Raw genomic sequence first — 26787 nt, forward strand, 5'->3', positions numbered from 1 at the left:
AATTCTAACTTGTCTATATATTTAGTGAAGTTTTCCAATAACCTTTACATTTTTTTATAATTAATACTTGCAAATAAGTAAATTATAGTCTGATAGCAACATTCACTGAAATTTTAAATTCTGATATCACAAAACAAATTGTTACTTCAAAAGTTATATATAAAAAAACATTTATTTTACAAAATGTACTAATGTTTTTTCTGTTTTACAATATTTTCATATTTAGATTTGCTTCTGTAAAATAATAAAAAGGGAATTCCAAGAGATGGTAGTGTCATCACAGCAAAGGCAGCCCAGTCAGTCTGTAAAATATTAATTAAAAATCATTACTTAATGTCAAAAAATATTACCAAAATAAAATTTGCATTCATTGCATAACAGGTCTTACCATGTGCGGTGAAAACTTTCTGTCAAAGTCCTTTGCTTGAATAACTACTGCTTCTCCTGGTTCGGTAGAATAAGAAACCTAGCCATATAAAAATTAAAGAATTACAAAGTTATCAATACTTTATACCCGAACATTACGCATTCACAATACAGCTCTAAATTCATCTTAGATTCACAGCCTGAGACTTGGAAAAAATGTTTTGATAGTCAATGTTTTCCAAAATAATTTTTCACATATAACATCATATCAGATAAAAAAAACTGCAGCTTGTTTTTACTTAATACCTGCATCATAGCAGATAATTTAAAATTTAGAATTAGAACCTTTTCCATTTTAATAAACAAATCAACACTTCCATTAGTCTCTGCTTCATCCCCCCCTTTTTTTTTAATATTTCAACAATATACATTTGAAGAATAGTTTTCTTTCTCTTTATGCAATCAATTTCATTCTCAATAAGTTTTTCAACATTTAAGTAATCAATAAGTTTTCACAACATTTTGGAATTTCTAATTTTACTGAAGATTTCTGCTATTCTAAAAAACTGCATGTATTTAGAATATATAAAAGATACTAATTTTATTTCTTTAATAATACAAGTGCTGAGGATAAATATGAAATGATACAAGGTCAGGACCAGCACAAGAGCCTGTGTGGCAGAATTTTTAGACATTAATGAATAAAAATGAGAAAATCTTTGGATGGTGAAATTTTTACCATTGAGGACAGACACTGGGCAGCAGAATTTAGCAAACCATAGAGATTGCACAAACAGGTAAATCAGTTAAGAAAATTAAATTCAGTCAATAAAATTAAATATATAATTAAAAACATTTCAGTTTCATTAAAAAAATTCAGCCCTTCAGATGCTGTCAGCCTATACACAATTTGAGTTTGAAGCCACTGATTAAAATTCATCTATTACACAGCATGGAATGCAATGAGGGATTACATCTGCAGTCATCAATGGATGCAGGTCTGATATATGGTATCAAATGCTACTATACAGTTTCCCCAAATGATGTGATGAAAGCTAAAACTATTTATCAAGTAAATGAACTTTTTGTCGAATCAAATGCTTAATGTACTCTGCGCAAAAAAAAAAAAAAAAAAAAAAAAAGAGAGAGGGACCACAGTTCTATATCTCCCATTCTACAGAGCTGATTGACGAAATTCAAAATGCGTTTTTCATGTCTCGAAAGCCAGATACATATATTAGATTTATATACAGCATTGTTCTAACACAGAATCGGACTTTATCTAAAATAACATACCAATTTTATCCATATTTCAGTTCTACGGCTCAAATTATGCCTAAATATTAAATTTTGTAAAATTTGGTGTGAAATTTATGGAGAAATTCAAAAATTTATCTTCACAATTTTTTTTCAGTTTGTGCCAAGAATAATTGACTTGGAGAACTTCTTAATATATGGCAACCTATTTCCTTTCTTTTCCATTGTACAGCGGCAGAAAAAAAGTCTCATTGTTCCCACCTTTTTACATTGTGCATGAGCAGAAAAAAAGTCACTTCGTTCCTACTTCCAAATAATTTTAACAAAGTGCTTAAATCACATTTGGGCACTTTAATTTAGGCATTATCGCTTTTCAACAAATATGCCAAATTTCGAAATGCCTTAATATATAAATTCACATATATCTTCGAAAATTTTGAACAAATAACGAATTTTTTGAATGTACGCTTAGAAATACATCTACTTTAAGATGATGTTCAAAATTTTATAGATTATAATTCAAAATTGTTTTAAAAAAATTCATAAAAAAGTTATTAAAAATACCAAATTAAAAAATAAATCATAAAAAATGGGTGAATGTTATTTGGAATGAACCCAAATTTCGAAATGTGAAAGGAAGAATCAAATAAGTTTAATAAAAAAAGAGAGAGAGATTAATAAATATATTCCAAATTCAATTAAAATTATAGAGCTAAAATTTTTAGAGCTAATTTTCTAAAAACTACTCATTCGATTTTTGCAAAACTTGACAGTTTGGCATAATTTGAGTCGTAGAATTGAAATATAGAAAAAAACTGGCATGTCCTTTCAGAAAAAGTCTGACTCTGTGTCAAAATACTTGCATTAGAACAATGCTGTACATAAATCTAATACATATCTTAAGTCACGCTTTCGAGACCTGAAAAACGCAAGTTGAATTTTGTCAATCTCCCCAGTAGAACGGGAGATATAGAACTGTGGTCCCTCTTTATTTTTCATGCAGTGTACAAATTATATCCATATTATGATTTCCTTTGTTTCTTTAAACTATTTTTACTACCAATAGAGACAAAATAAATGAATACAGTAAAAGACCAGAAATCCACAAAGCTTGGGACCAGAGGTTGTGCGGATTTTAGGATTTTGCACATTTCAGGACAGAAAAGATAAAGCATAATATTCAGACTAAAAGTGCAAAATAAATAGGCGTATTAGATACATTTAATTAAATTATTATATACATTACTGCAATAATTTATTATATGCATTAAATAATTATTACATATATAAATTGATTATATTATTCATTGTATTATATGTACACAGCATCAAGGTTTGCCAATTTCGCCTCAAGCAAAGATTTCCGGTTTCGGATTCCAGTGTTAGAATCACTGTTGCTGTAAAGTTTTAACAGCTTTTCTTTATTTTTCCACATCACAATCGTGTCGCAATTCAATACGATTTTGCTATAAACCGAGCCTCCATCTTTTGCAGAATTTGCACTTTTTGCATTACTGTCAATGCAATGTGTTTACGTTTTTCTTTAATATTTCTAATAGGTTAAGTTGTTTCCCAACAACTTAAGGTGGGAGGATGTTGGATTTCAAAACAATGTAATTTGTATTTTGTACTTACTTTCCTTTAATTTTTTACTTAAATTATACTTATAATTTTACAATACTTATTACTTTTACTTTTTGGCCACTAATAATTGTTGTTAGTTTGGTTTCATGAGAGTGGCAGCAGGGCAATTCATAGAATTAGGAAAATATGTTTCTGTAGTTAGTTAGGCTTATTGAAGATTAATTATATGTTATACCTGAGTGATGTTTTATTAAATAAATGAATACTTTAGAATATAGTAGTCTCTTTAGAGTCTGTGATACGCTGGTAGCGTAGTAGTTTGACGCATAAGCGAACAAGCTCTAGACACCATCATTTTTGTCACAGTGCGTGAAACATATATGTATTCATGCAGATTCTTCATTATTTAATTTCTTTAAATATAATACAGGGCAATAATATTTGATAACAACAATTTGCAAGGAGAAACATTTAAAGTGAAACAACGCAAAATGTCGCTTTGAAACAAACAGCCTTTCTAGGCTACCGCCCCTTTGGGCTAATAAATTAAATTAACAGTAAATAAATAAAAAAAAATCTTACTTAGAACTAAAAATAAATTTAAAAAATAATCGCTATAAAATACAAGCAAAATTGATTATTACGGTTAAATACAATTTTAATATTAGAATTTAATGTATAAAAAATTATTAAGGAGTCAAAAGTATTTATCACTATTATGTATTATGAAATATAATTGAAATAAAATTCCTTTATAGAAATTGTGCTACAATACTCATCTATAATTTAAAAAAAAGAAGTACAATTTAGAATTTTAAACAAAACTTTTAAAAATTCATTTAAAAATATTCTAGTATTTTTTACTTATTTATACCAATAAAAAGCATAAAAATTGCAAGAGAAAATTGCTTATTTGAAATTTTCTAATAGTTCAGATTTAAATATTATTTTCTAAAAGAAGTAGTTACAAATTTCTTTATAGCATAGAAAAAGCTAAAAAAATATCCAGCCCTGAAAGCATGCAACAGCTTTATAATTATTTGGAACATTAATTATGCTTGATAAATATGCTAAATTTTTTAAATCGATCTGAGTTTAAAAAATAGAAATATGTAGAAATTCTAATTTGTGAAATGAGGCACTATAACCAACTTTTTCTTGACAATTATACACACTGCAATAGCCAACCATTGTAAGTTTCTGCAAATCGTCCCTACTCCTCCAGATGTGATCAAGGTGACAGCCGGGAATGCGTCAAAAGAGGGAGAAAAGCCATTTGAGTTGATCTATTTCTTATAAGGTCCATGAAATATCACGAATACACATCAAATAGTTTCTAATTTCGACTATGCATAATGTATGCTTTACGCATGCGCACATTGAAAGAAATGTTTAATAAAGTAAACAAATAAATATTAAGATTTTTTTTTTTGTAAATTTTGATACCCTTTAGATCATAATTGCACTTTATTACATAAATTACAGTTTTATATTTTTAATTTTATAATTTCTGCATGCCATCTTACCAGATTTAAATTGATGATCTATAATCTGGAAAAACCGATAATCCGGAAGTCCCGACGAGTCCGGATTAAAGACTTTTGACTGTATTTGCTAATTATGATATTATGAATGTGGCCAAATTTCACGTCAGTAAGAGCCCCTTATTGGAATTCAGGAAAGTTCAAAAGCCACAAGTTCACATTTAAATCATTTTAAAGGTAGTGATAAAAAGCTAATCATTTTAAAGGTAGGTTTTAAAATTTAAATCATTTTAAAGGTAGTGAATACTGAAAATAATCCAGAGCTGCAATGCCACTAATTATATTTGCTTCTAAAGCTTCTATATTTTTTATTCTTGTATTCTTGAATCAAAATGAAAGTGTGTTTGTTCTTTTTTCCTCTTTATTCCAAGTACAGCAACAAGAGTTTTCTTATATCCACACCTGAGTCTTATTCTTTAGTGCAGTAAAGTCCAACAGTTCTGCTTTCACTTCTAGATTATTTGTTACATAATGAATTAATACAGCTAGCTCTGGATTATGTTCAGTATGTGTAGTTTCGTCTAAGGCAAGCTTAGTTCTGAACAGTTTGTCAAATCCTTTTGAATATTACTTATAACGTCATCGGAATTTCACTGAGCAATATTGAAGGTCATAATAAATCTGGCCGCCATTGCTATATCAGCATCCTTAATAAACATTGACATAACTTTGATTGAATTATTTAATTTTGCTTGTAAAGACAATATTTTAGTTCATATGTAACCAGCAGGAAATTGTTGGCTGAAAGAACAGTGATTTGATTCATAATGTCACTTAGGATTACTGGCTCTGAACTGTGACAGAGCAACTTGACATAAAAGACACTGGTTTCTCTGGTTCTGACATTGGTTAGGGTTTCTCCTGATTGAGTGCATAAACTTTCAAAAATTCATTGCAAATATAGATAAAATTTGCAAATTTATGGTCAAATACAATCTTTCAGAAACCCTTCTCTCGATGAAACTTTTCTGTGATCCAAGGTCGTGTAAAAGGGGTATTTCAGAAATGGATTGTTTAACACTGTTTTCAATATTTGCTTTGCAAGTGTCTGTATCCTCATCAATACAATTCATAACAGTTTCTGACATCTGTTTATCATCATCAATTCTATGAAAGTCTTAAGTATGATGTGTGAGGTTTTTGGCAACATAAATCAGACTGCAATGTTTATATTTGCATGTTAAGTAGTATTGTTTTGATTTACAATTTACATGACCAAATCGTGATTTTATTTTTTGGACGCATAAAAAACATTTTCCATTACATTTTAAACTTTAAACTTTTTCCCCATGTTTTTTATTAAAATTTTTAGAGCCGTGCTGAGAATTATTGCAGTTTCATTCTGATTTGTCCACATCAAATGGTGTAGATTACTAGGCATGTGGTGTAATAGTATTTTTTTTAATTCTTTAAAGTTTTAAATTATAAAAAAATTAGTCAACTTGTGTTGAAAAAAAATTTGAAGATCCGTCTAAAGTAAGCAATCATCTGGAAAATGTAAATATGAAGAAGAAAGCAGGAGATTTAAAGCAGAATTGGAAGAAGAATTTGTTTTTATGGAGAAAAATGAGAAACCAGTGTCTTTTATGTCAAGTTGCTCTGTCACAGTTCAAAGCCAGTAATCCTAAGTGACATTATGAATCAAATCACTGTTCTATCAGCCAACAATTTCCTGCTGGTTACATATTAAGATGAACTAAAATATTGTCTTTACAAGCAAAATTAAATAATTCAATCAAAGTTATGTCAATGTTTATTAAGGAAGCTGATATAGCAATGGCGGCCAGATTTATTATGACCTTCGATATTGCTCAGGCAAATTCTGATGACGTTATAAGTAACATTCAAAAGGATTTGACAAACTGTTGAGAACTGAGCTTGCCTTAGAGAAAACTACACATATTGAACATAATCCAGAGCTAGCTGTATTAATTCGTAATGTAACAAATAATCTAGAAGTGAAAGCAGAACTGTTGGACTTTACTGCACTAAAGAATAAGACTCAGGTGTGGATATAAGAAAACTCTTGATGCTGTACTTGGAATACTCTGTATTAAGTAGTAAGTGTCGCAAAATGGCAATGCTCCAGTTATGACAGCTCTTATTAAAAGGCTTTTGTTAATTTTATAAATACCAACACATTGTATCCCTGTCCATTTAATCATCCATAGAGGACATCTAGTAGTTAAATGTTTTAAATATAATCACATTATGGTGCTAGTTTAAAAAAAAATTAACTCTATACTCTATATACTCAAACACCAAACAGTTCAAAGCCTTCATACAGGAAACAAAAAACAATGAGCTTCTAGATAATGTACCATGGTTATGTTTCACAAAGTGGCTCTCAGGAAGTAATGTGCTAATAAAATTCTTTAATTTGCTGGAGCCAATCAAACATTTTATCACCGAGAAAGGAAAACCTTTCCCAGAACTTGGTGATACCAACTAGTTAATAAATATGATGTTTTCCAGATATATAAAATATTTACAATCATTAAATTTATCACCAGAAGGATATGATAAACTAATTTTTGATCTAAGAGTGGCTTCAGCTTTCATAATAAAACTAACCTCTTCAAGAAAGATCTGGTTTATGAAACCTTCTCCCACTAAAATGTTGGAAATTTTACCCAGTTAATGAAATTATAAATACAAATTATACATGCAAGCTTCACAGACTGGCAGATATTACTGATAGATTTAGTTTTTAGGTTTAAGCATACTGAAGCTATCATTTACATTTTTATAAAATCATTTCCTTACTGATGTTTTGAAGAATGGCTGTCCAATCTCTCCACCAATTGCTGAAAATATTGAGGCTGTACAGTTGTCTGTAATGAGGTGTATGTCAACTTTAGGATTGGATTACGGAAAAGCACGCAAGCGCTATCTGCTTAAGTAGATGGATGCTTTCGTGTAAATCTTTTTAAGAGAAAATTGCTCACATTTACATGGAAAACTCCACATGTAATCAACTGATGGAAAACTCCACATGTAATCAACCTTTTCTCTGGGTTTGATTGGATTAATTTTGTTCACTTACTGAATTACATCAAAGCACACAACAATTATCTATATAAGGGGAGAGATGCCTTTGCAGAGGACTTTCTAAGGGAAGCTGGCTTGTATTTACGTTACACAAAAACTGTGAATCCAACCCTTTAGCCGGGATTTAAACCTGAGCGAGCTACAAGTGTTCAGCCACCTTTACGCTCTACTGAAGGGCCCATAAAAGAATTGATAAAGAAAAGGCATTGAAATAACCGTTTAATTTACTAACCTATATTTTTCAATTGACAGTTCATAAATTAGGCATATGCAAGGCTTAATTTCTAAAAGCAGATGTGCCGGAGCCCTATGTAAGACCGTTAGGAAAGAGTAACAAGAGTAAATAATAAAATGACTATTCAAATCATTAATAATTTAAAAATTAAGTAATTAATGATTATCAAAGTAATTAATGATTATTTAATTAATATTAAAATCAATATTTATAAATTATTATTTAATTTATAATTATTATTAAATTAATTCATAATTGATTTATTATTTATTAAAATAATTCATGATTAGTGTAATTAAATAATTAAATAAAATGTAAAGAGATAAATTAAAATTTAATAACAGAATTTTCAGAATTTTATTGCTAAAAATAATAGATCAAATTTCTACTGAAACATTTGTTGAGTTACACAAAAAAGACCGGACCCTCTTTATTTAGGGCTCCAGTGCGCTCCGGCTAGAATTAGAATATGTCCTAAAAGCTCAGAAGTACCGGAGCCGGGCTCCAGCGCAATTTAAGCTCTGGGCATATGAGGGGATTCTTTTGGCACTTTCTGTATTGCACTTTTCTCCAATATTTAATATTACGATGGAATTATTGCATTTCAAAGTTATTTCTCATGAATTAATTTTGCTCCGTTCATGATTTTTTTATTTTTTCAAAGAGAAAATTTCACACTTTAAATAAAAAACACACGAGAAGATACTGTATGCAAAATTTGGCGTAAACAGTTTTCTTAATTTTGCTTTAAAAATATTTCAGAGTAATCGTTTTCATTACTGGAAGAAATATGAAAAACAGATTTACTGCATTGTAAGTGTCAACACCCAGTATGCCCGTATTCTTTTGAAAACATGAAAGACTAAATTAGTCCTTACCGTTATTTTGTTAATGAAAATATGTTATTAAAAATTGCATTCCAACCTGCAGACTTACAAAACTAGTTTGTATTTATTATATTTTGTAAAATTTTGTTCTTGTTTTCTAATTTCTAATACGAAAATATGCGAATATAAATTAAGTGTGAAAACAAAGTTATAAAACTCACAAATTATTGCCGAGATTGATCAGAAATAGTAAAGGAAATGTAAACATTGCATACATTTTGTTCTAAATAAACAGTGCACCGGGTGCATTTCCAGTGCACTATTTATTCATGAAGTTTTATTTAACTTCATTTAAATAAAAGCAACATAATCATCGGAAAAAATCGCAAATCTAGCAACCCATCTACTATGGAACAGTGTCCGACAAACATGTAAATTTTACTGCATCCATGGAGGGAACTAACAACTTTTCTCATTAGGAAAATGTCAAAGACGGGACAAAAGTGTTTGGATCGCACCAGTCTGAAGGCTATACAGTCAAAAGTCGTTAATTCGGACACCCATAATCCGGAATGATCTATAATCCGGACCTCAAAGCTAAAAACTTTCTGCGCATGCGCCGCATTGACACATGCGCACAGGCGCTAACGCATGCGCGTAAGACCTTTACGACTGTGCATATGCGTGTGCGCAAGCGCAGAACACGTTTTCGCGTGCGCGTTTTATGTATAACGGACGGTATAAGCTAAAATTATCTAATTATCTATTTCAGTTAATGTTGATGATTGCGTTGTTCCTTAATCTTCGAATTGGATCCGTCTTATTATTTTTTGCAAACTGTAAGAGCAATTTTATAAAGGTAAACTGGAACTTTCGATTATGTCAAATAGAATTTCCGATGATGGAGCTCCCAAAGGATTTACAAAACGAAAGTATGTTTCAATGTTCATCAAACAAAAAGTGGAATTGCTGAAAAAAAAATGGATAAAGACATGAAGAAGGTGAGAGAGAGGTTAGTGAAAACGAAAAAATTTCAATTGACAAGTTAGTCGGTATTCTCGGCACAGAAATTACGGGACTTGAACAGCGGAACTTTGTAACTGAACAAGAAATTATGTCTGTTTATAGAATTAAAGAGAAAGTATTATCACATAAAACGAAGCAACTTAAACAACTTACATTGAAAGAAATGTTTAATAAAGTAAACAAATAAATATTAAGTTTTTTTTTTTTTTTTTTTTTTGTATATTTTGATACCCTTTAGATCATAATTGTTCTTTATTTCATAAATTATGGTTTCATATTTTTAATTTTAGAATTTCTGCATGCCATCTTACAAAATTTAAACTGATGATCTATAATCCGGAAAAATCGATAATCCAGAATTGCCGAAAAATTCTCTATAACAAATACTTTCTTATAGTATAAATTCTCTATAACAAGTATTTTCTTAAGATTTATTATCAACTGCAAACATAAAAATATTAGTTTGATCTTATCTGCGTTATGAAACAATATTAAGATAAGTTACAGCCAGAATTATATACAAACCTGAACTTCTTTGCTGTCTTCAGAAGGATAATAAGTTACTTCAGCAGCAGTGAAATTATATATCCCTGTTTGCTTTGGTCGCAATACAACTGTATGAGATATATTTGCACCTCTAATGTTCAGTTAAAGAATGATATATATAAATTTCCAATATATAATGTTATAAATCTTTAAATATGAAAATGTATATACACATGATACACCCATTTAACTAAAGAGACTTTTAAGCAGGAGAAAATATGCAAAATAGTTACTTTTATTCATGAATGTTTCCTGTAAACTACATAACATCACTTAAAAATTCATAATCATTCACAGAAATCAGAATGGTAAAGAAACGCATTTTTCAACGTTCTTGTCCCACAAAAATTTTATTGTAGACACATATCTTACTAAAACTATTACTGATGGCAGAAAACATCAGCAAATGGTATATTCATGCTCAGATGCCTACTTCATATACCAGAAATCTAAATTTGTCAGACCATGCAACTTTTTCCTGTTGACTGTAATAAGACACAATGTAATGGCTTTCCAAAAAATAATATATTAGTAACAGCAAACTAGATCTAGAATTACATGAACATTCACTGTGACCTTCACACTAGATAGATTTTAAATTACATCAAAGGATACGGTCCAAGTCTATCCAATTTCATGTTGAGGAATCCAATTACCACATCAAAGTGTTCTTCAGGAAAACTGTTATCTTTCAGGTGAATGTTGTGTGCAGCACTACAGATACAGAAAACTATATTAGATAAATTTGAAATAGCATGAATATTTTAAAATATAACAAAATGGGAAAACAAGTCAGAATATCTTAGCACAGAATTGAAACAAATACAACTTTCATATTTTAAAGATCTGGAAATTTATTCCCACACTTAAAATACTTTATAAAAATATTTCAGAACTAGTTAAAAGGATACTTCTTTTTTAAAGCAGCCACTAAGTTACATAAATTAACGAAATTAATCACCTAATCTCTCATGTCCAAATTTCAAATGTCATGAAAAAGATAAATTAGTTGTGTGCTAAAATATTATTTCAGTTTAAAACTTTGTTGAATTAAGAATTGTAATTCAGTTTAATAAAGTTTAGAGGTATGCATTATTATAGAAATTGGACTTAACTGCTGTTACTCTCACACTAAATAGACAGTTTATGGCTTATTATACGAAGAGACATTTTTATATCCCATATAAAATTTCAATTTTTTATACAAGTAAAAATATTTTTAAAGATTTAGCTTTATAAATTACTCAGTTATTACTTATTTAATTGTTAAAATAATCCTTTCCATAAATATAGGCAGGGGGGGGGGGATTTCAAAATATATTCTTCTAAGGGCTTTTCCCAAAAAGGTTTAATATAATTGACAGATTGAAATCATTGGTATTGCTGGAAACATTTTTATAAAATAGTTCATATAGATTTTTATCTTTTGATACTAGTTCATGCTTACTTATATATGAACAAATAATGCTAGTTCATATATAATAATTTAAGAATTAATTTTACTGGAAACCTTTAAAAAGTAATGCATATAATTTATACATGTTTCCATATCGGGGTTTTGCGTAAAAGTGAAAACATGATAGCAAAATTTTATTTCATGATAGCAGACCTTAAATGATTATCTTTGCTGATTATGATTTATTCATTTTGTAATAGTTTATAGATTTAACCATATGTTTTGTTATCTTTTCAAATTTCAAATGTAGTAGTTGCTTTAACAAGGAAGAATTCTAAAAAAATCATCAGATGTTAACAATAAGCAGCAAATAGAAACAGTAAAGTATAAATATTATATCCTATGAACAGAAGTTGGAATATTTTTCTCTATGACCACACAACTAATGGTAATCAATATCACAATTCATAAAACATGATAACAGTAATATACACTCGTCAGCAAAATTAAGAGAATTTGCACATTATGGCAAATTTCTGAAAACTCAATTTTAACTTAACTTTAAACAATGAAATTTAATGAAATTTGGTATGAACATACATTTATAACAGAGAAAGAGATACATTATTCAAAAGTCATTTTATGATGCACAGTTATCATTAAAGCTCTTAGTGCAGGGATGTCCAAAATCTAAATTAAGATATCAGTTTGAAAATGAGTCTAATGTGGAGTATGGCCACCTTTCATAACTAGACAGGTTGTGCAGCATGACAGCATAATGGACAAGAGCAGTTGAGGAGTCTCTGCGGCAGTCGATCCCACTACTGCAACAAGGCAGTTTTCAATGCCAAAATGATTCTTGGAGGGGGATGGCGATATGAAACTGCCCTTCCCAAAGCATCCCAGACATGCTCTATAGGTTTAAGGTCAGGAGATCTGGCTGGTCAATCCATGAGTCGAATATCCTCACTTTTCAGAAAATCTAGGATCAATTGGTGATCTGTAAAGCATATGCTGCTCCACTGAAGTCTAGTCCAAAGTGCATGTAGTCTGCTATGCTAAACTGGATCCATATAACACTGAGCTCAGTATCCACCTGTGCTTGTGATTAGCCTGCCTCCAATCTACCGACAAGTCTCCATCTCATCCCATCATCCATATGTTCAAGACTATCCATATGTTCCATTTGTACAAATAGCTTACTTAGAAATTAAGTAAAACCGCAGTGCTTTACTTCGTTAGAGTATTCTCATTAGAATTGGTGAATTTAATCCTTGACTTTGCCTTTTCTATATTTTCTCCTTCAGGTGAGCGGTGTGATTGCATCCTAACTGTCTTAATTACTGCAAATAGCCTTTGGGCATAAAAATGAACAGTCTTTTAAAAGTTTTATGTAATTGTATGCTAGTATTGACATTTTTTATGTGTATACTGTTGTCGCCAATAAGTCTGCTTGGCGAGATTTGCGCCAGCGAAACGGAAAAGTATCGAAATTATAAAGATGCTAATGAAGTCATGCATTCATGTGCAAAATCATGAGAATTTGCAAATTATGTCAATTTTATTAAAAGTTTTGAACCAAAGGTACTAATTGAAAGAAACAATCAATCTGATAAGAAATGGCTACGACTTGTTTTGAAAATTAGGCGTAAAAGGTTACCAGCAAGGATATTCCGTTTAGCACCAGTTGTACCATTATTGGCAATTTTATCGCCTGCGCCGGCAAAACGGAAAAGTACCATAATTTCTTTTAAAACAAAACTAATACACGACTAAGAATCAGTCATTCCAGGTGAAAGTAAATTAAAAAATCAGATCTGTGAGGGAAGATAATTTTTTAATATTTTACAATATGAATAAATAAATTGCAAACTTTATAAAATAGAGGAAAAATTTAATGAAAAAAGTCTGCATTTACAGAAATTAGAAACCCATAAATTTTAATTGCTTGCAGTTTCAAAATTACAAAACATATGGTTAAATCTATAAACTATTACAAAACGAATAAATCATAATCAGCAAAGATAATCATTTAAGGTCTGCTATCATGTTTTCACTTTTACGCAAAACCCTGATATGGAAACATGTATAAATTACATGCATTACTTTTTAAAGGTGTCCAGTAAAATTAATTCTTAAATTATTATATATGAACTAGCATTATTTGTTCATATATAAGTAAGCATGAACTAGTATCAAAAGATAAAAATCTATATGAACTATTTTATAAAAATGTTTCCAGCAATACCAATCATTTCAATCTGTCAATTATATTAAACCTTTTTGGGAAAAGCCCTTAGAAGAATATATTTTGAAATTCCCCCCCCTGCCTATATTTATGGAAAGGATTCTTTTAACAATTAAATAAGTAATAACTGAGTAATTTATAAAGCTAAATCTTTTAATTAAATCAAAATATTTTTACTTGTATAAAAAATTGAAATTTTATATGGGATATAAAAATGTCTCTTCGTATAATAAGCCATAAACTGTCTATTTAGTGTGAGAGTAATAGCAGTTAAGTCCAATTTCTATAATAATGCATACCTCTAAACTTTATTAAACTGAATTACAATTCTTAATTCAACAAAGTTTTAAACTGAAATAATATTTTAGCACACAACTAAAAACTAATTTATCTTTGTACAGCCATATAGAAACTTTGGTACTATTCCGTTTTGAGGACCCTAAAAAAATTGCAGCGAAAATATATGCACAAAAGCGCCAAATCTAGCAAACGCACCCAAATCTGGCGTACGCGTTGATTTCAGATTGCGTAAGTTTATATAGTTCTATATTTAAGACGACATTGAAATATTCATTTAATTTTTAAATCCTAGTTTGATTTTAAATCCTTTTCTGATATCCTATGGATTTAACAATTTGGGAATTGTCCATGACGAAAAGTCTGCAATAGAATTTTGGGTAAAGTGCAGAATCACCCAGTGCTTGACCCTTTTTTAAGAATTGCACATACTCGGTATCCATCTGCACATCGACCTATTTTCACTTAAAAAACAAATCCCAGAATTGCACAAAAATGGACCTGTGCAAACCCTTGACTTTATCTATGTACACATCGACCTATTTTCACTTAAAAAGTAAAAGAAAATTGACAAAAATCCAATTGTTTTTACCCTTGTAATAAGCGGCAAACAAATAAGTGGGCGATTCTGCCCTTTACTGAGAATTTTTTCAAAGAAAAGGCATCATTCATTACAGAAAATTGTGTTTGAACAAGCAACGAGATGAAATTATGCTTTAGCGATAACTCGGTAGCGAAATAGCGATGCAGGCATCCATTTAGTTATGTTTAGCAATTTTTATATAAATTATAATAATGATCTGAAATAGTTATTTACTCTTATGCTTCCATTCAGTCATGTTTAGCCTTTTCTATATAAATTATAATAATTAAAAAGTATTGTATGAAATTAATCTTTCATCTAAATTAAAGCATCAATCTTAAATAGTTATTTACTATTATACTTGCTTTCTTGCATTAGAGTTGCCGCAATTATTTTTGGCAACACTGGCATCAACAATTGTTTGGCGATTTTTTACGGCCCTCAAAACCGAATAGTACTGAAACTTTAGTAATTCCTGATCACAAAGTCCCATAGATATTGGTTTAACCATTTGAGTGCTATGTGTCTTTGCTGTTTTCCCATACAAAAGCGCCACCGAGCGCTTTTCCGCTTGTCTTATTCTCTCTCCAAAGGTACTAAGTGGCACGATAGCTCTTGTCTTATTCTCCAATTAAAAATCTCAAGGAGCACTATTGCTCTTATATGGTAAATTGTAATTCTTTCAATTCAGTGTTGTTTTTTGCTCTTATATGGTAGCTCTTGTCTTATTCTCCAATTAAAAATCTCAAGGAGCACTATTGCTCTTATATGGTAAATTGTAATTCTTTCAATTCAGTGTTGTTTTCTGCTCTTATATGGTAAATTGTAATTCTTTCAATTCAGTGTTGTTTTCTGCTCTTATATGGTAAATTGTAATTCTTTCAATTCAGTGTTGTTGTGACATCTTTCTGAGCGTAAGTACAGATATCAGCATATTTAAATAATATAAAAATATTATTTAAATATTTTATTGCATGTATAAAAGGCATGTACAGTAAATTTTTCACTAATTTTTTAAGTAATCTACAGTATAATTTTATTTTTATTTGATGCCCTGCAGCAATTCAATGGCTTCTAAACATAAAACGAGTAGTAGTATAACAGAGGATTTGAATTACGGCAGCAATGATGTTATTTGTAAAAGAAGAAGGATTAATGTCATTGACGATTGATTCCAATATTAATATCCATAATACTAGTGACATTTTGAAATATATTATGATTACGGAAAATGAATATATTGACCAAGGCAATTCATTGAAATGTCGGGACTGCAATACCATTTATCTAATAGAGTCAAACCGATTCAATATTTTAATTTCTTTTTCACTAATTCTCTTTAGACAATGATGGTTGAGGAAACAAACAGATATGCAGAAATTGCTATCAAAATCCTAAAAAGCTGAGTCTACAATGGTAAATTGGCATCCAATCACTATCCTGGAACTGAACGCATTTGTAGCCGTACAATTGGAAATGGGAATAACAGATAAGCCAACTATTCATATTGAACTGGCATTTCTAGAGCTATACCTTGGTTTAAAAAGATGTTCCCAAGAAACAGATTTCAAAATATTTTAAGATGTTTTCATATAGTTGATGATAAAAAGTGTTTTCAATCGGGATATGAAAAATATGACACATGTGCTAAATTCAATCTGACTGTTTAGCATGCTAATCGAATGTTTCAAATATATTACACTCCATACAAAATGTTGCCTATCGATGAATCTTTAGTGAGAACACTGCATCACTCAAGTATCATGTAATATTTACCAAACAAGAAACATCATAAATGGGGCATCAAGTTCTGGATGCTTCGTGACGCAATATCAAAATATTGTGTATTGTTTTATCATTATCAAGGTGCAAAGTCAAAGAATTCTCAAAATGGGCTTGGTTACGATATTGTAAGTAAATTACTGCAAGATGCTGATTGTGTAGACAAAGGATAACGGTATATATTGATATTTTTTTACAAGAACTGCATTAGCTAAATCTTTACATTCAAGAAATACTTATATAATGGGAACAATCAGGAGAAATAGGAAAGATATTCCAAAGGAAGCTAAAGAATTAAAAGTTGGAGAAGCAAAATAGTTTCACAATGGTGAAGAGGAGTTGGACAAAATGTTATATACATATCTGGACGAACGTCGTATGCTAAAGTACTGGAAAAAAGCGACCTTCAACATATTTTCAAGAATGGTATTAAATTCGTATTTGTTGTATAAGGAAAAGAAGCAATGCCATAACTCCACTGTACATCGAATATAATTTCTGAAATAGAACATGAATGGTTACGAACAAGGGAAGATGAATTCAACATAAAGGGAGGGAGGAAAAGACGTATGGATTAGAAAAACTACCAGGACCTAATTTGAGGTGTTGCATAGAAACAGTGCTATTAGAAGGTCTAGATTAATTTGTATAGCATGCAAAAAAGGTTTGCATTTATGTGCTTTGACAAGCATTTCTGTACATTTTAATGATATTTGCATCTTTGCATCCAAATGTTAGACTGAAATTAAAATTTGTTCTTTTACCAGTCTCATTATTTTAATTTTACCTAAAATGGAATGGTAACCATAAAGTTGTGCATTGACGGAAACCGAGCATTTAACAGTTATCGGCTTCACAGCCTACAGCTCAGGCACTTTTCGAGCGACACAAAAAAAGCGCAAAATCATTCCTTGGAACTCAAACGGTTAATGTTATTTATAAATTTCGGAGAAGAAAAAAAAACTCATTTGATATTTAACTTGGTGCTTTTACAAACTGAAATTTATGGAACCTACTATCACTGCCCATGCATGAGGCAAGCACAAACAGTGATAAAATGCAGCAATGATTGCACTATGCATTTTTTTTATAACTTGCCTCTATTGCAACAAATAGCAATACAACAGCTATTTTGCAATTTATTGATAAAGCAATGAACAGATTTTTCTTTCCCAACATTTTTTTTTTTTTTTTTTTTTTTTTTTTTTCCCACAGTTTTTGAAAATATTTTCCAACCCTCTTCTAGGGATGTCACCATGCATGTATTTTACAGCTTCAAATGATGATGAAATCTTTAATTCATTACGCCCAGTTGAAAATTCCTCAAATACTGAGCCTGATAACAAGGAAGCAAAAATTACTTTCAACGAAGTTTTAGCATTAAGGCTAAAAAGTATTCTTACTTTTAAAACCAGAAAAACTGAATTTTGAATTATACCAGGAAATAAAATAATAGGTACACTTCAAGCAAAACAATAAAAAAGGAAATTAAATTTTTAATAAGCAGCAATCGAAATGATGTTTCGTAAATATAAAAGTAATCGGCTGATCTTTGGAATTTGGCGACATTTTGGAGGCGATAAAGGTTACTACCTAGGACTTTGGTAATAATGTGAGAAGCACTCAGTTCCGATTACGCATTATTTTGTGTGAGGGAGATGAGAGATCATGAGATATGTCATGTGACATTAATGGACGAATTAAAGTTCTTTAATCGGGAAAGGGGGTAAATTTGGAAAAATTATTTTGTATTAAGCTTCATTGTGTGTTGTGTGAAATAGTGTTGATTAATTTTCGGATTGCATGGCGCTATGTAAAGTGAATTCTAAATTTTTAATACGTAATAATTAATAATAAGTTGACTACTGGATTTCAGATTTAGAAATTAGCAGTAGTACTGCAGCCAATTGGAACTCTTTCTGTAGGGAAGTGTGCGTGCCACGTAATGAAGATTCTGAAGAAGATTAGGCAAGTTAGTATTTTTAATCATTTGAGGATATTATTTTTATGCATTGTTCTAAATGTAAAGAGTAAATAAATTAAAATGGTATTACTGGAAAATTGTTATTAGCAATGATTTAGTTTAAAGTAATTAGGATTGTAATCTAATTTTTATTAATTTACTGTATGTGCTTATTTATATTTTAAGTAGTGTTTTTTAATTTAATTATATTTTAATTTAATGATCGTGATTTTGTGAGTTATATGTTTGTAGTATTTTGGAATACGTTTGAGTAGTATACGTTGAGTAATTTCATGCATTTTCGTGAAATTTTTCTAATTTATGAGAAAAAAAGCAGTGTACATGGATATAGTGAAGAGTGTGCGCAATGGCATTTTTGTGTAATTCTGGGATGTTTTTTTAAGTAAAAATAAGTCGACGTGTACATGGTTTAGTGATATTTTAATGAAATGATAGTTATTTCGTGAATTTTATGTTTGTAGGAATTTGGTATACGTTTCAGTTGAAGTAAACGTGTATGGAAATAATTTTAATATTTGACACTAAGTATTTGTAACTACTTTTAATGTTTGCGTATAAATTCATTGCTGACGTTTATAATAGATAATTTAGAGGTAAAAGTTTTTGGTTATTTTATTTATTTTATACTTGGAAATGTTCATTCTTGGAAAGGGTATATATTTTTTGCGATCAGGTAATTTCATATATGTTCTTTTTACCGGATTTAAAGATTCACAAAATTTTGATGCATTTTTGTGAAATTTTTCTAATTTATGACAAAAGAGCAGTGTACATGGATATAGTGAAGAGTGTGCGCAATGCCATTTTTGTGCAATTCTGGGATGTTTTTTTAAGTAAAAATAAGACGACGTGTACATGGTTTAGTGATATTTTAATTAAATGATAGTTATTTTGTGAATTTTATGTTTGTAGGAATTTGGTATATGTTTCAGTTGAAGTAAACGTGTATGGAAATAATTTAAATATTTGACACTAAGTATTTGTAAATATTTTTAATGTTTGCGCATAAATTCGTTGGTGACGTTTATAATATAATAGATAATTTAGAGGTGAAAGCTTTTGGATATTTTATTTATTTTATACGTGGAAATGTTCATCCTTGGAAAGGGTATATACTTTTTCGCGATCAGGTAATTTCATATATGTGCTTTTTACCGAATTTAAAGATTAAGAAAATTTTCCTGCATTTTCATGCAAATTTTTGTAATTTATGAGAAAACAGCAGTGTAGATGGATAAAGTTAAGAGTGTGTGCAATGCCATTTTTGTGCAATTCTGGAATGTTTTTTTAAGTAAAAATAAGTCGACGTGTAAATGGTTTATGTGTATGTGCTATTCTGAAAAACGCGCAAGTTTGCGATTGTGCACTTTTTCCCAATTTTGCAGTTCATATTTGTCATGATTAAGCAGTTTTGTTACATAAAATTTCTAGCATAAGTGTAATTCGGCTAGTAGATTGTTGGAAAAAGTGTTGAGTAAATAAAAAGAAAAGAAATATGTCTTTACTTCGTGAAGACAAAATGGCGGCGAAAAAAAAAGTAGAGGGTTGCTGTAGCAGAGTTGGTCGCCAAATTTTCGCCAAGTTACCATAATCCAAAGATCAATCAAGTAATCATTTGTAATGTTAATGTAATTTAATACCACAGGCAATTATCAAATCAGGACTGTAAAATTAAAGGCATAAGAAACTTCTGGACAAAAATACATACGAAAACTATTTATAATAATCAAGACAATTCTCACTATCGAAAAAAATCATTATTGCACTATTCGATTCTCATTTTTCTACCCAGATCCCAAGAAATGTTTTCTTAAAAAGAGAAAAATCGCTATTATCTGGTGCACTTATTCCTTTGATACTCGCAGCACAATGGGATATACACATGCTGAGCTCGTGACATTCCACTAGAGGCACTGATTTGTCTCAGGGAAGCAGACTGTCTATGGGAATTCCTAAACATTTGCTGTGTGGTTTTTGCTGGAATTGCAGAGAAAGTCTAAGCCTAGTCCATATGCATGGAGAGCACATTAAAATTTGCCGTCTTCAGAGTTTGCTTATTTACGTTATTTAAAAAAGTGACAGTTTTTTTTTTTTTTTTAAAGAACTTTTAATATGAGAGTTTTAGTTGCTTATGTGCAATACTCCACATGTAGTATAAAAAAAGGAAAAGGAAACACATGAACAACATTCAAAACATGATCTGTAATCTGAAAAACGCTTGGTCCCAATGGGTGTTGGATGTGGATTAGAGGAATTCTATTGTATATTTAAAACGAAAAAATATTAGAAATGAAAAAACAAGCTATGCAAATATATGTTAATTTACAACAGAGTTTAAATCTTATAAATAAAGCCATTCATTTTATAATTCATTACATAAAAATTTTTAAAAAGGAAATAAAATTATCACCTTTCGCCAACATTGTAAATATTATAATTTGACACCAGATCTCGCCCTTCCACTAAATATTTATTGAGGAACCTTTTATGTACTAAAAGACGAGCTTGGCTTTCATCTTGAGCTTCAGATCCCAACAGAAGAAAAAGGAAAGTAAAAATAAAACACAATCCCATCTGGAAAGGAATACAATATGATAAAACTACAAATAATTTTAAAAGCAGACTATTATTAAAATAACACAAAGTTTCTCTGTACTTACATATTAACATAACCACTTTAATTCATTTTGGAAATTTTTTACAGATAAAAAGGTAAAGTTTATTTATCGGGCACAAGTTTGAGAAGTGTTTTACTTCATTATATGAGGTAAAGGAAGTATTGTAATCGCAAAAAATTTCGGGTATCCTTTTTCAATGAAAAATGCTTAGAATGCTACTAGCTATTAATATTCACCCTTAACATTTTATCATTACAATAGGAATTAACTTATGCTCCATAATTACAATACATAAAATGGGAAGGTTATCTTATGCTTGTAATACTTATATCTTCAAACACGAGCGTGCGATGGGTATTTTCTGTTATCGAGACCGAATTCAGAAATGTATGTGTGTTTAAGCACACACATACATGCACTTCTGAATCCACTCTCAATACCAGAAAAGTAAAGTGCAATGCATATGTTATAAAGAGATTTTCTTTATAGAATCAAACTGGTAATACATGCATACACATTTAAATGGTTATGCAGAAAATGAATTTCATTTCGAACATATTATTTCATAACTTGTGAGGTTAATCTTTGGATTATGGTAACTTGGCGAATTTTTGGCAAAAATTTGGCAGCCAACCCTGCTACAGAAACCTGCTAGTTTTGTTTTGGACATCATTTTGTTTTCCCGAAGTAAAGGCATTTTTTTTTTTTAACTCAACATTTTTTTTCCAACAATCTGCTAGCCGAATTACGCTTATGCTAGAACTTTTATGGAACAAAAGTGCTTAATCATGACGTAGATTAGGTGCAAAATTGGGAGACAGTGCAGAATCGCCCACTGCTTACCGCGTTTTTAAGAATTGCACATGCACGGTATCCATGTACACGTCGACCAATTTTCACTTAAAAAAACATCCCAGAATTGCACAAAAATGGCATTGCGCACACTCTTGACTTTATCCATGTACACTTCTAAAGTCCTAGCTAGTAACCTTTATCACCTTACCAAAATGTCGCCAAACTACCTGTTACCATATTCCAAAGATTAGCCTCTGTGGGTTAGGATCAGATTCAGAAACGTAGCCCAATAACAGAGAGTACCGAATGCAGATTAAGATATCAGCACTTCATTTACATATCAGGACTAACTAGTTTTCTTTTTTTTATTATTATTATTATACCATCCCTTAATTCTGTTACTACATAGCTACTTAATGAATATAGATTCTCAAGTGTACAAAATTTAATTTTATCATTAGATATAAAAAAAAATTTTATAAGATATAAAATAAAACTGAAAAGAACTTTTCATTTTTATATAACAAGCAATAATAAAAGAGATATTGATGATAAAGAGCAAAACCCTCTGCTCCAATTTTGCCAAAGTTTATCTCAATGCATTATTAATAGCGTACTCTGTATTTATGAAATCGAATTACTGTATAACGTAATAACGAAAGAAAACTGTACGACCGATATAAATTTCAAAATCATTTTATAACATGCTTAGTTACTAATGTTGGACTGGCTTTCCAGCCCACTTATTTTAGAAAACATGTACCGTTAAAGGAAGAAATGCTTTCTATTTTTACTAATTAAATGAAAAAAGGTGGAAAATAAAATACCTTTGATACTTTAGTTCATGCAGATAAATCTAATAATATGATTTAATTATATTAATATACCAATAATTTAAAAAGTGCACAGGACTAGCACGAAACATGCAAAGATATCACCACATAGCGCTTCAAAACCAGAAGCCGCCGTATTAAACGTGTCGAACGGATTGTTGCCAACTCAAGTACTCAAAAAAGAACTTTTATAAAAAAAAGATGTTCTCCAATATCTCAAAATTACGCCATTTCGTGATATGTCGATATGACTGCAAATGAAGATTTCCTAGAACTCGATTCGGAATAAAAACATATCAAATTTACTCTACTTGAATCGGAAGCGACGATTTCTTACAGATACGGGTACAAGAGTCACCGACGTATTGGCTTAGACTAAGGCTACTATAAAGGGGAGCTGAATCATCATCCATTTTGAAGCTAACTTGTTGGTATTCGCTATTGGATTAGCACTGATTTCTTGACATTGCATCAAATTGTTCGAATCAGTCTAAAAATAACTTTAGGATGTTTCGTTTCCCTAGAAATGAAGAAAGACGAAGAAAATGAATAGTTAATTCTCGTCGAGATCAATGGATCCCGGGCCCAGGAGCGTATCTTTGTGAGGTAAGTTCAGCTTCGTATTTTTCCATAGAATGTTAGAAAAATTACTCGTCTTGGTACTTTAAAATATTTATTTTCATTTAACTGTCACTTATTGACGATCAACTGATTTTATAAGTACAAAATCAACTGCGGAATGTGTATGTGTTTGTGCAGTAAAATATCGTTGTTTCATGTTGTTTCTTTTGTTATCGTGAAAAGTTTATACCGTTTGTAAAATTTGTATCATACATTTCATGTAAACTTAGTGCTAAGTTACAAATGTGATGTGCCTTTTTCTTTTCTTTAATTTTACTGTACGATTGGTGATTTAAAGTAGCATTCTATGTTTTGATTCTGATGTATTGTCGCCAAATCGGATAGTTGGCGCCAATGTTAAAAACTGGATGGTATGATCCAAATAATAAATGATTTTGTTTTTTCTTTATAGTAAGATAAATATATTCTGTATTTTTAGACATTTTTAAGAAGTTAAATATTAATTTAAATATTCGATGAATCGTTTTGATCCCATTATTATCCTTTATTGTAGTAGTAAATCTTAATGTTGTATTTTTAACTATAGGTACTTTAAATTTATTTTTAGTGTGTGAGCAGGAAATATGTTTTAAGTAGTTTTACAAACATGATTACTTTTTAAAAAATTTGTTCTATTTTCATAAAAAAATTTAAATTTATCAGAAAATTACATTCTTAAATTATTATAATATATGTAACTGTAATTTAATACTAGTGCTTTTGATTTTAATGTTAAATTTCATGCATGCTTTTGTTAAATATGCAGGTACATTTTGAAGAAAATCAATTTGAATGCTCTAGGCAAGATGGGCGTAAAAAACTCAAGCCCAATGCTATGCCAACTCTTTTCACTGTGCCTAATCCCCCACAGCCTCTAAAAGGCATTGGTTTACCAAAGCACCGTTCAGTTACATCCAATTTTTGTAATGTATGTGTTTTTTATTTTTATGGTTTTTCATAAAAAAATATGTTTTTATTACAAATGGACTAAATTGCTTTATAAAATAATCAAAATATTGAAATTAAGGCATTATGTGATAAAGCTGTAATTACAGTCCCTAAGATTAGATTAAAAAATTAAAATTTTGCTGTTGTTATATATATAATTAAGTATGTACTTTGTTATTATAATCATATATTGAAAATTAAGCATAAAACCTCAATTTGATGTAGTTTTTGGATAAAGTTTTTGTAGTTTTTCGAGGACGGTCATACATGGGTCTGGTTTCTTCAAATTTGCTCCTAAAAGAAAGAAACCGGTATCTGATTGCCTTCAAAGTCAAAAGAGTTTAAATCAAAATTTGTATTAAACTAAAGTTGCTTTTTTGCTTAATTTTAAATTCCAGTTAAATAGAGAGAAATATGTATGGAGTAAGTAAAAGAAATAATATTGAAATTAATAACTTTAATCTTGAGTAATACAGTAATATAGTTATAATACATTGATTTAAATGTATATTTTAATGTCTTATATGTCTTGTCTGAATGTTGTTATTTTTTGTTTAAAGATTTACAAAACTTATTAGGATTATTTATATTATTTATTATTAAAATTACATTAAGTATATTTTATTTATCAGCATTTTCAGGTATCCTTACTTATATGTGTTTCATAATTTTTACATCTTCAGGGTGGCTTGCTGCACGGTTTACCTTTATCAACTGAAGCGATTTCTGTTGCTGAACCATCTGTTGTAAGTCTTCATTTGAACAGTTATTAAATATTTAGTATTATAAACTTTTTCTAAAAAGTATTAACACTGTTTCTAAAATTAAAAAATATATTAACGTAATATTTACTTATGTTTAAGAAGTATGAATGCTATGAACAGTCCAATGTATTTATGCTTTTTTATAAGTTGAGTTACTTTGAAAATGGTAATGATTATTTGTATTTATTTTTATCCGATCAGAGTTTATAATTTCTTTCACTTCCACATATTTCATATATTATAATTTCTTTTAGGTTCATTTGCCACAACCTTCAGCTTCATATTTTGGAGAAATAAATTTTGCTGCCGAAGTATCTGATGTAAATTGCCATTTTGCACTTCTAAAAAATTTTAATAGTTTTTTAACATCTATTCGTAAACTGTACTATGTTTTTTTAAATGTTTCCATCTTCATAATCATGCACTTTATTTCATTTCACCAGTGGTTGCAAATGTGTACATTACAGTACATCTCAGGTGTGTTTGCAACAACATTTAGCATTACCTTCTGATTAAATAACAGCTGCTAGTAAAGAATCTATTCTATGTTTTCATTTGAGCAGCTATTAAATGTCATATGTTTTACATATATTAATGAATTTTTATACGATTTCTGAAATATGAAATTGTTTGTCTTATGGTTGCTAAACAGCTGTACTATATCTGGCTGTTGTGCTATGGAATTATTTTTGAATTTTGAGTGTTAACAATTTATTATCTATTTATGAATTATAAAATGTTATGTAAAATAATTATTTCTTAAAATGAATGTAGTTTATATTATCTGTATTTCTAAATTTCTTATATATATATTTCAGGTTTGTTTGCAAGAACAAGCTTCAACTTCATCTTGTGATAAAATGCCATCTATTTGTGAAGGATCTCATGTAAGATAATTAGTGTATTATTAAATTGCTTGCTTATACAAAACGTTTCTATTAACTTTTTTTGGGGGGGTAAAAGGAATGTAATTAATTTCATCAGCATTTACAAATTCTTTGTGTACATTTCAGGTTTGTTTGCAAGAACAGCCTTTAGCCTCATTTTGCAATGAAATACCATCTATTTGTGAAGGCTCTGATGTAAGTTGATAACTAATGTATAATTAAATTACTTCCTTATATGCATTTAAAATGTTCTATAAAGTAATTTTTTGGTAAAAGGAATGTAATTAATTTCATCAATAGTTGCAAATTCTCTATGTAAATTTCAGTTTTGTTTGCAAAAACAACCTTTAGATTCATCTTGCAACCAAATTGTAATTAATTTTAATTAATTTCATCAGCATTTTATGAAGGCTGTGATATAAGTTGATAATTTGTGTTATTAAATTGCTCATGATTATGGAGATAATCGATCCCTTGAAAAGCTGGAAATAAATTTTAAAAATCTATTTTTAAGTGAAATAAATTTTAAATATTAGAAAATAAAACAAAAATAATCTAGAAAATGCTGAAAACAATAGAGTCAAATTTAAAAACC

General features: G+C 29.7%; 2 protein-coding genes across 3 annotated transcripts; one reads left to right on the top strand and one right to left on the bottom strand.

Moving 5' to 3' along the window:
* Positions 1–153: 153 nt before the first annotated feature.
* SsRbeta (signal sequence receptor beta) lies at positions 154–23127 on the bottom strand. The gene is made up of 6 exons (XM_035374473.2): positions 22967–23127; positions 21137–21300; positions 11052–11150; positions 10416–10527; positions 389–466; positions 154–302 (listed from the first exon to the last, which is right to left on the bottom strand). The coding sequence occupies exons 2-6, from the start codon at positions 21298–21300 to the stop codon at positions 189–191; spliced, it is 567 nt and encodes a 188-aa protein (XP_035230364.1). The 5' UTR covers positions 22967–23127; the 3' UTR covers positions 154–188.
* A 253-nt stretch (positions 23128–23380) lies between these two features.
* LOC118202315 (uncharacterized) lies at positions 23381–26540 on the top strand. 2 transcript variants are annotated; one of them, XM_085816580.1, is made up of 5 exons: positions 23381–24521; positions 25225–25287; positions 25560–25625; positions 26124–26192; positions 26319–26540. In XM_085816580.1, the coding sequence occupies exons 1-5, from the start codon at positions 24339–24341 to the stop codon at positions 26394–26396; spliced, it is 459 nt and encodes a 152-aa protein (XP_085672706.1). In that variant the 5' UTR covers positions 23381–24338; the 3' UTR covers positions 26397–26540. The 2 variants fall into 2 exon arrangements, 1 of the variants encoding a protein (XP_085672706.1); XR_015041100.1 differs by having other exon boundaries at positions 23383–24521; positions 25560–26192; positions 26319–26373.
* The last annotated feature ends 247 nt before the right edge of the window (positions 26541–26787 follow it).

This window comes from Stegodyphus dumicola, chromosome 5, assembly GCF_044657685.1.
Source record: "Stegodyphus dumicola isolate Sdum_Otavi_A_Nest chromosome 5, ASM4465768v1".
Lineage (NCBI taxonomy): Eukaryota > Metazoa > Arthropoda > Arachnida > Araneae > Eresidae > Stegodyphus > Stegodyphus dumicola.

What these genes read in the sequence shown, in the direction of transcription:
- SsRbeta (XM_035374473.2), bottom strand. Translation starts at nt 21,300, where the DNA reads ATGGGATTGTGTTTTATTTTTACTTTCCTTTTTCTTCTGTTGGGATCT. An exon ending in ATTTACAATGTTGGCGAAAG is followed by an intron (nt 11,151 to 21,136) that starts GTGATAATTTTA and finishes CTGTATCTGTAG; the next exon opens with TGCTGCACACAACATTCACC. An exon ending in AAGACAGCAAAGAAGTTCAG is followed by an intron (nt 467 to 10,415) that starts GTTTGTATATAA and finishes TTATATGGCTAG; the next exon opens with GTTTCTTATTCTACCGAACC.
- LOC118202315 (XM_085816580.1), top strand. Translation starts at nt 24,339, where the DNA reads ATGCTTTTGTTAAATATGCAGGTACATTTTGAAGAAAATCAATTTGAA. An exon ending in TTGCTGCCGAAGTATCTGAT is followed by an intron (nt 25,626 to 26,123) that starts GTAAATTGCCAT and finishes TATATATTTCAG; the next exon opens with GTTTGTTTGCAAGAACAAGC. An exon ending in CTATTTGTGAAGGATCTCAT is followed by an intron (nt 26,193 to 26,318) that starts GTAAGATAATTA and finishes TGTACATTTCAG; the next exon opens with GTTTGTTTGCAAGAACAGCC.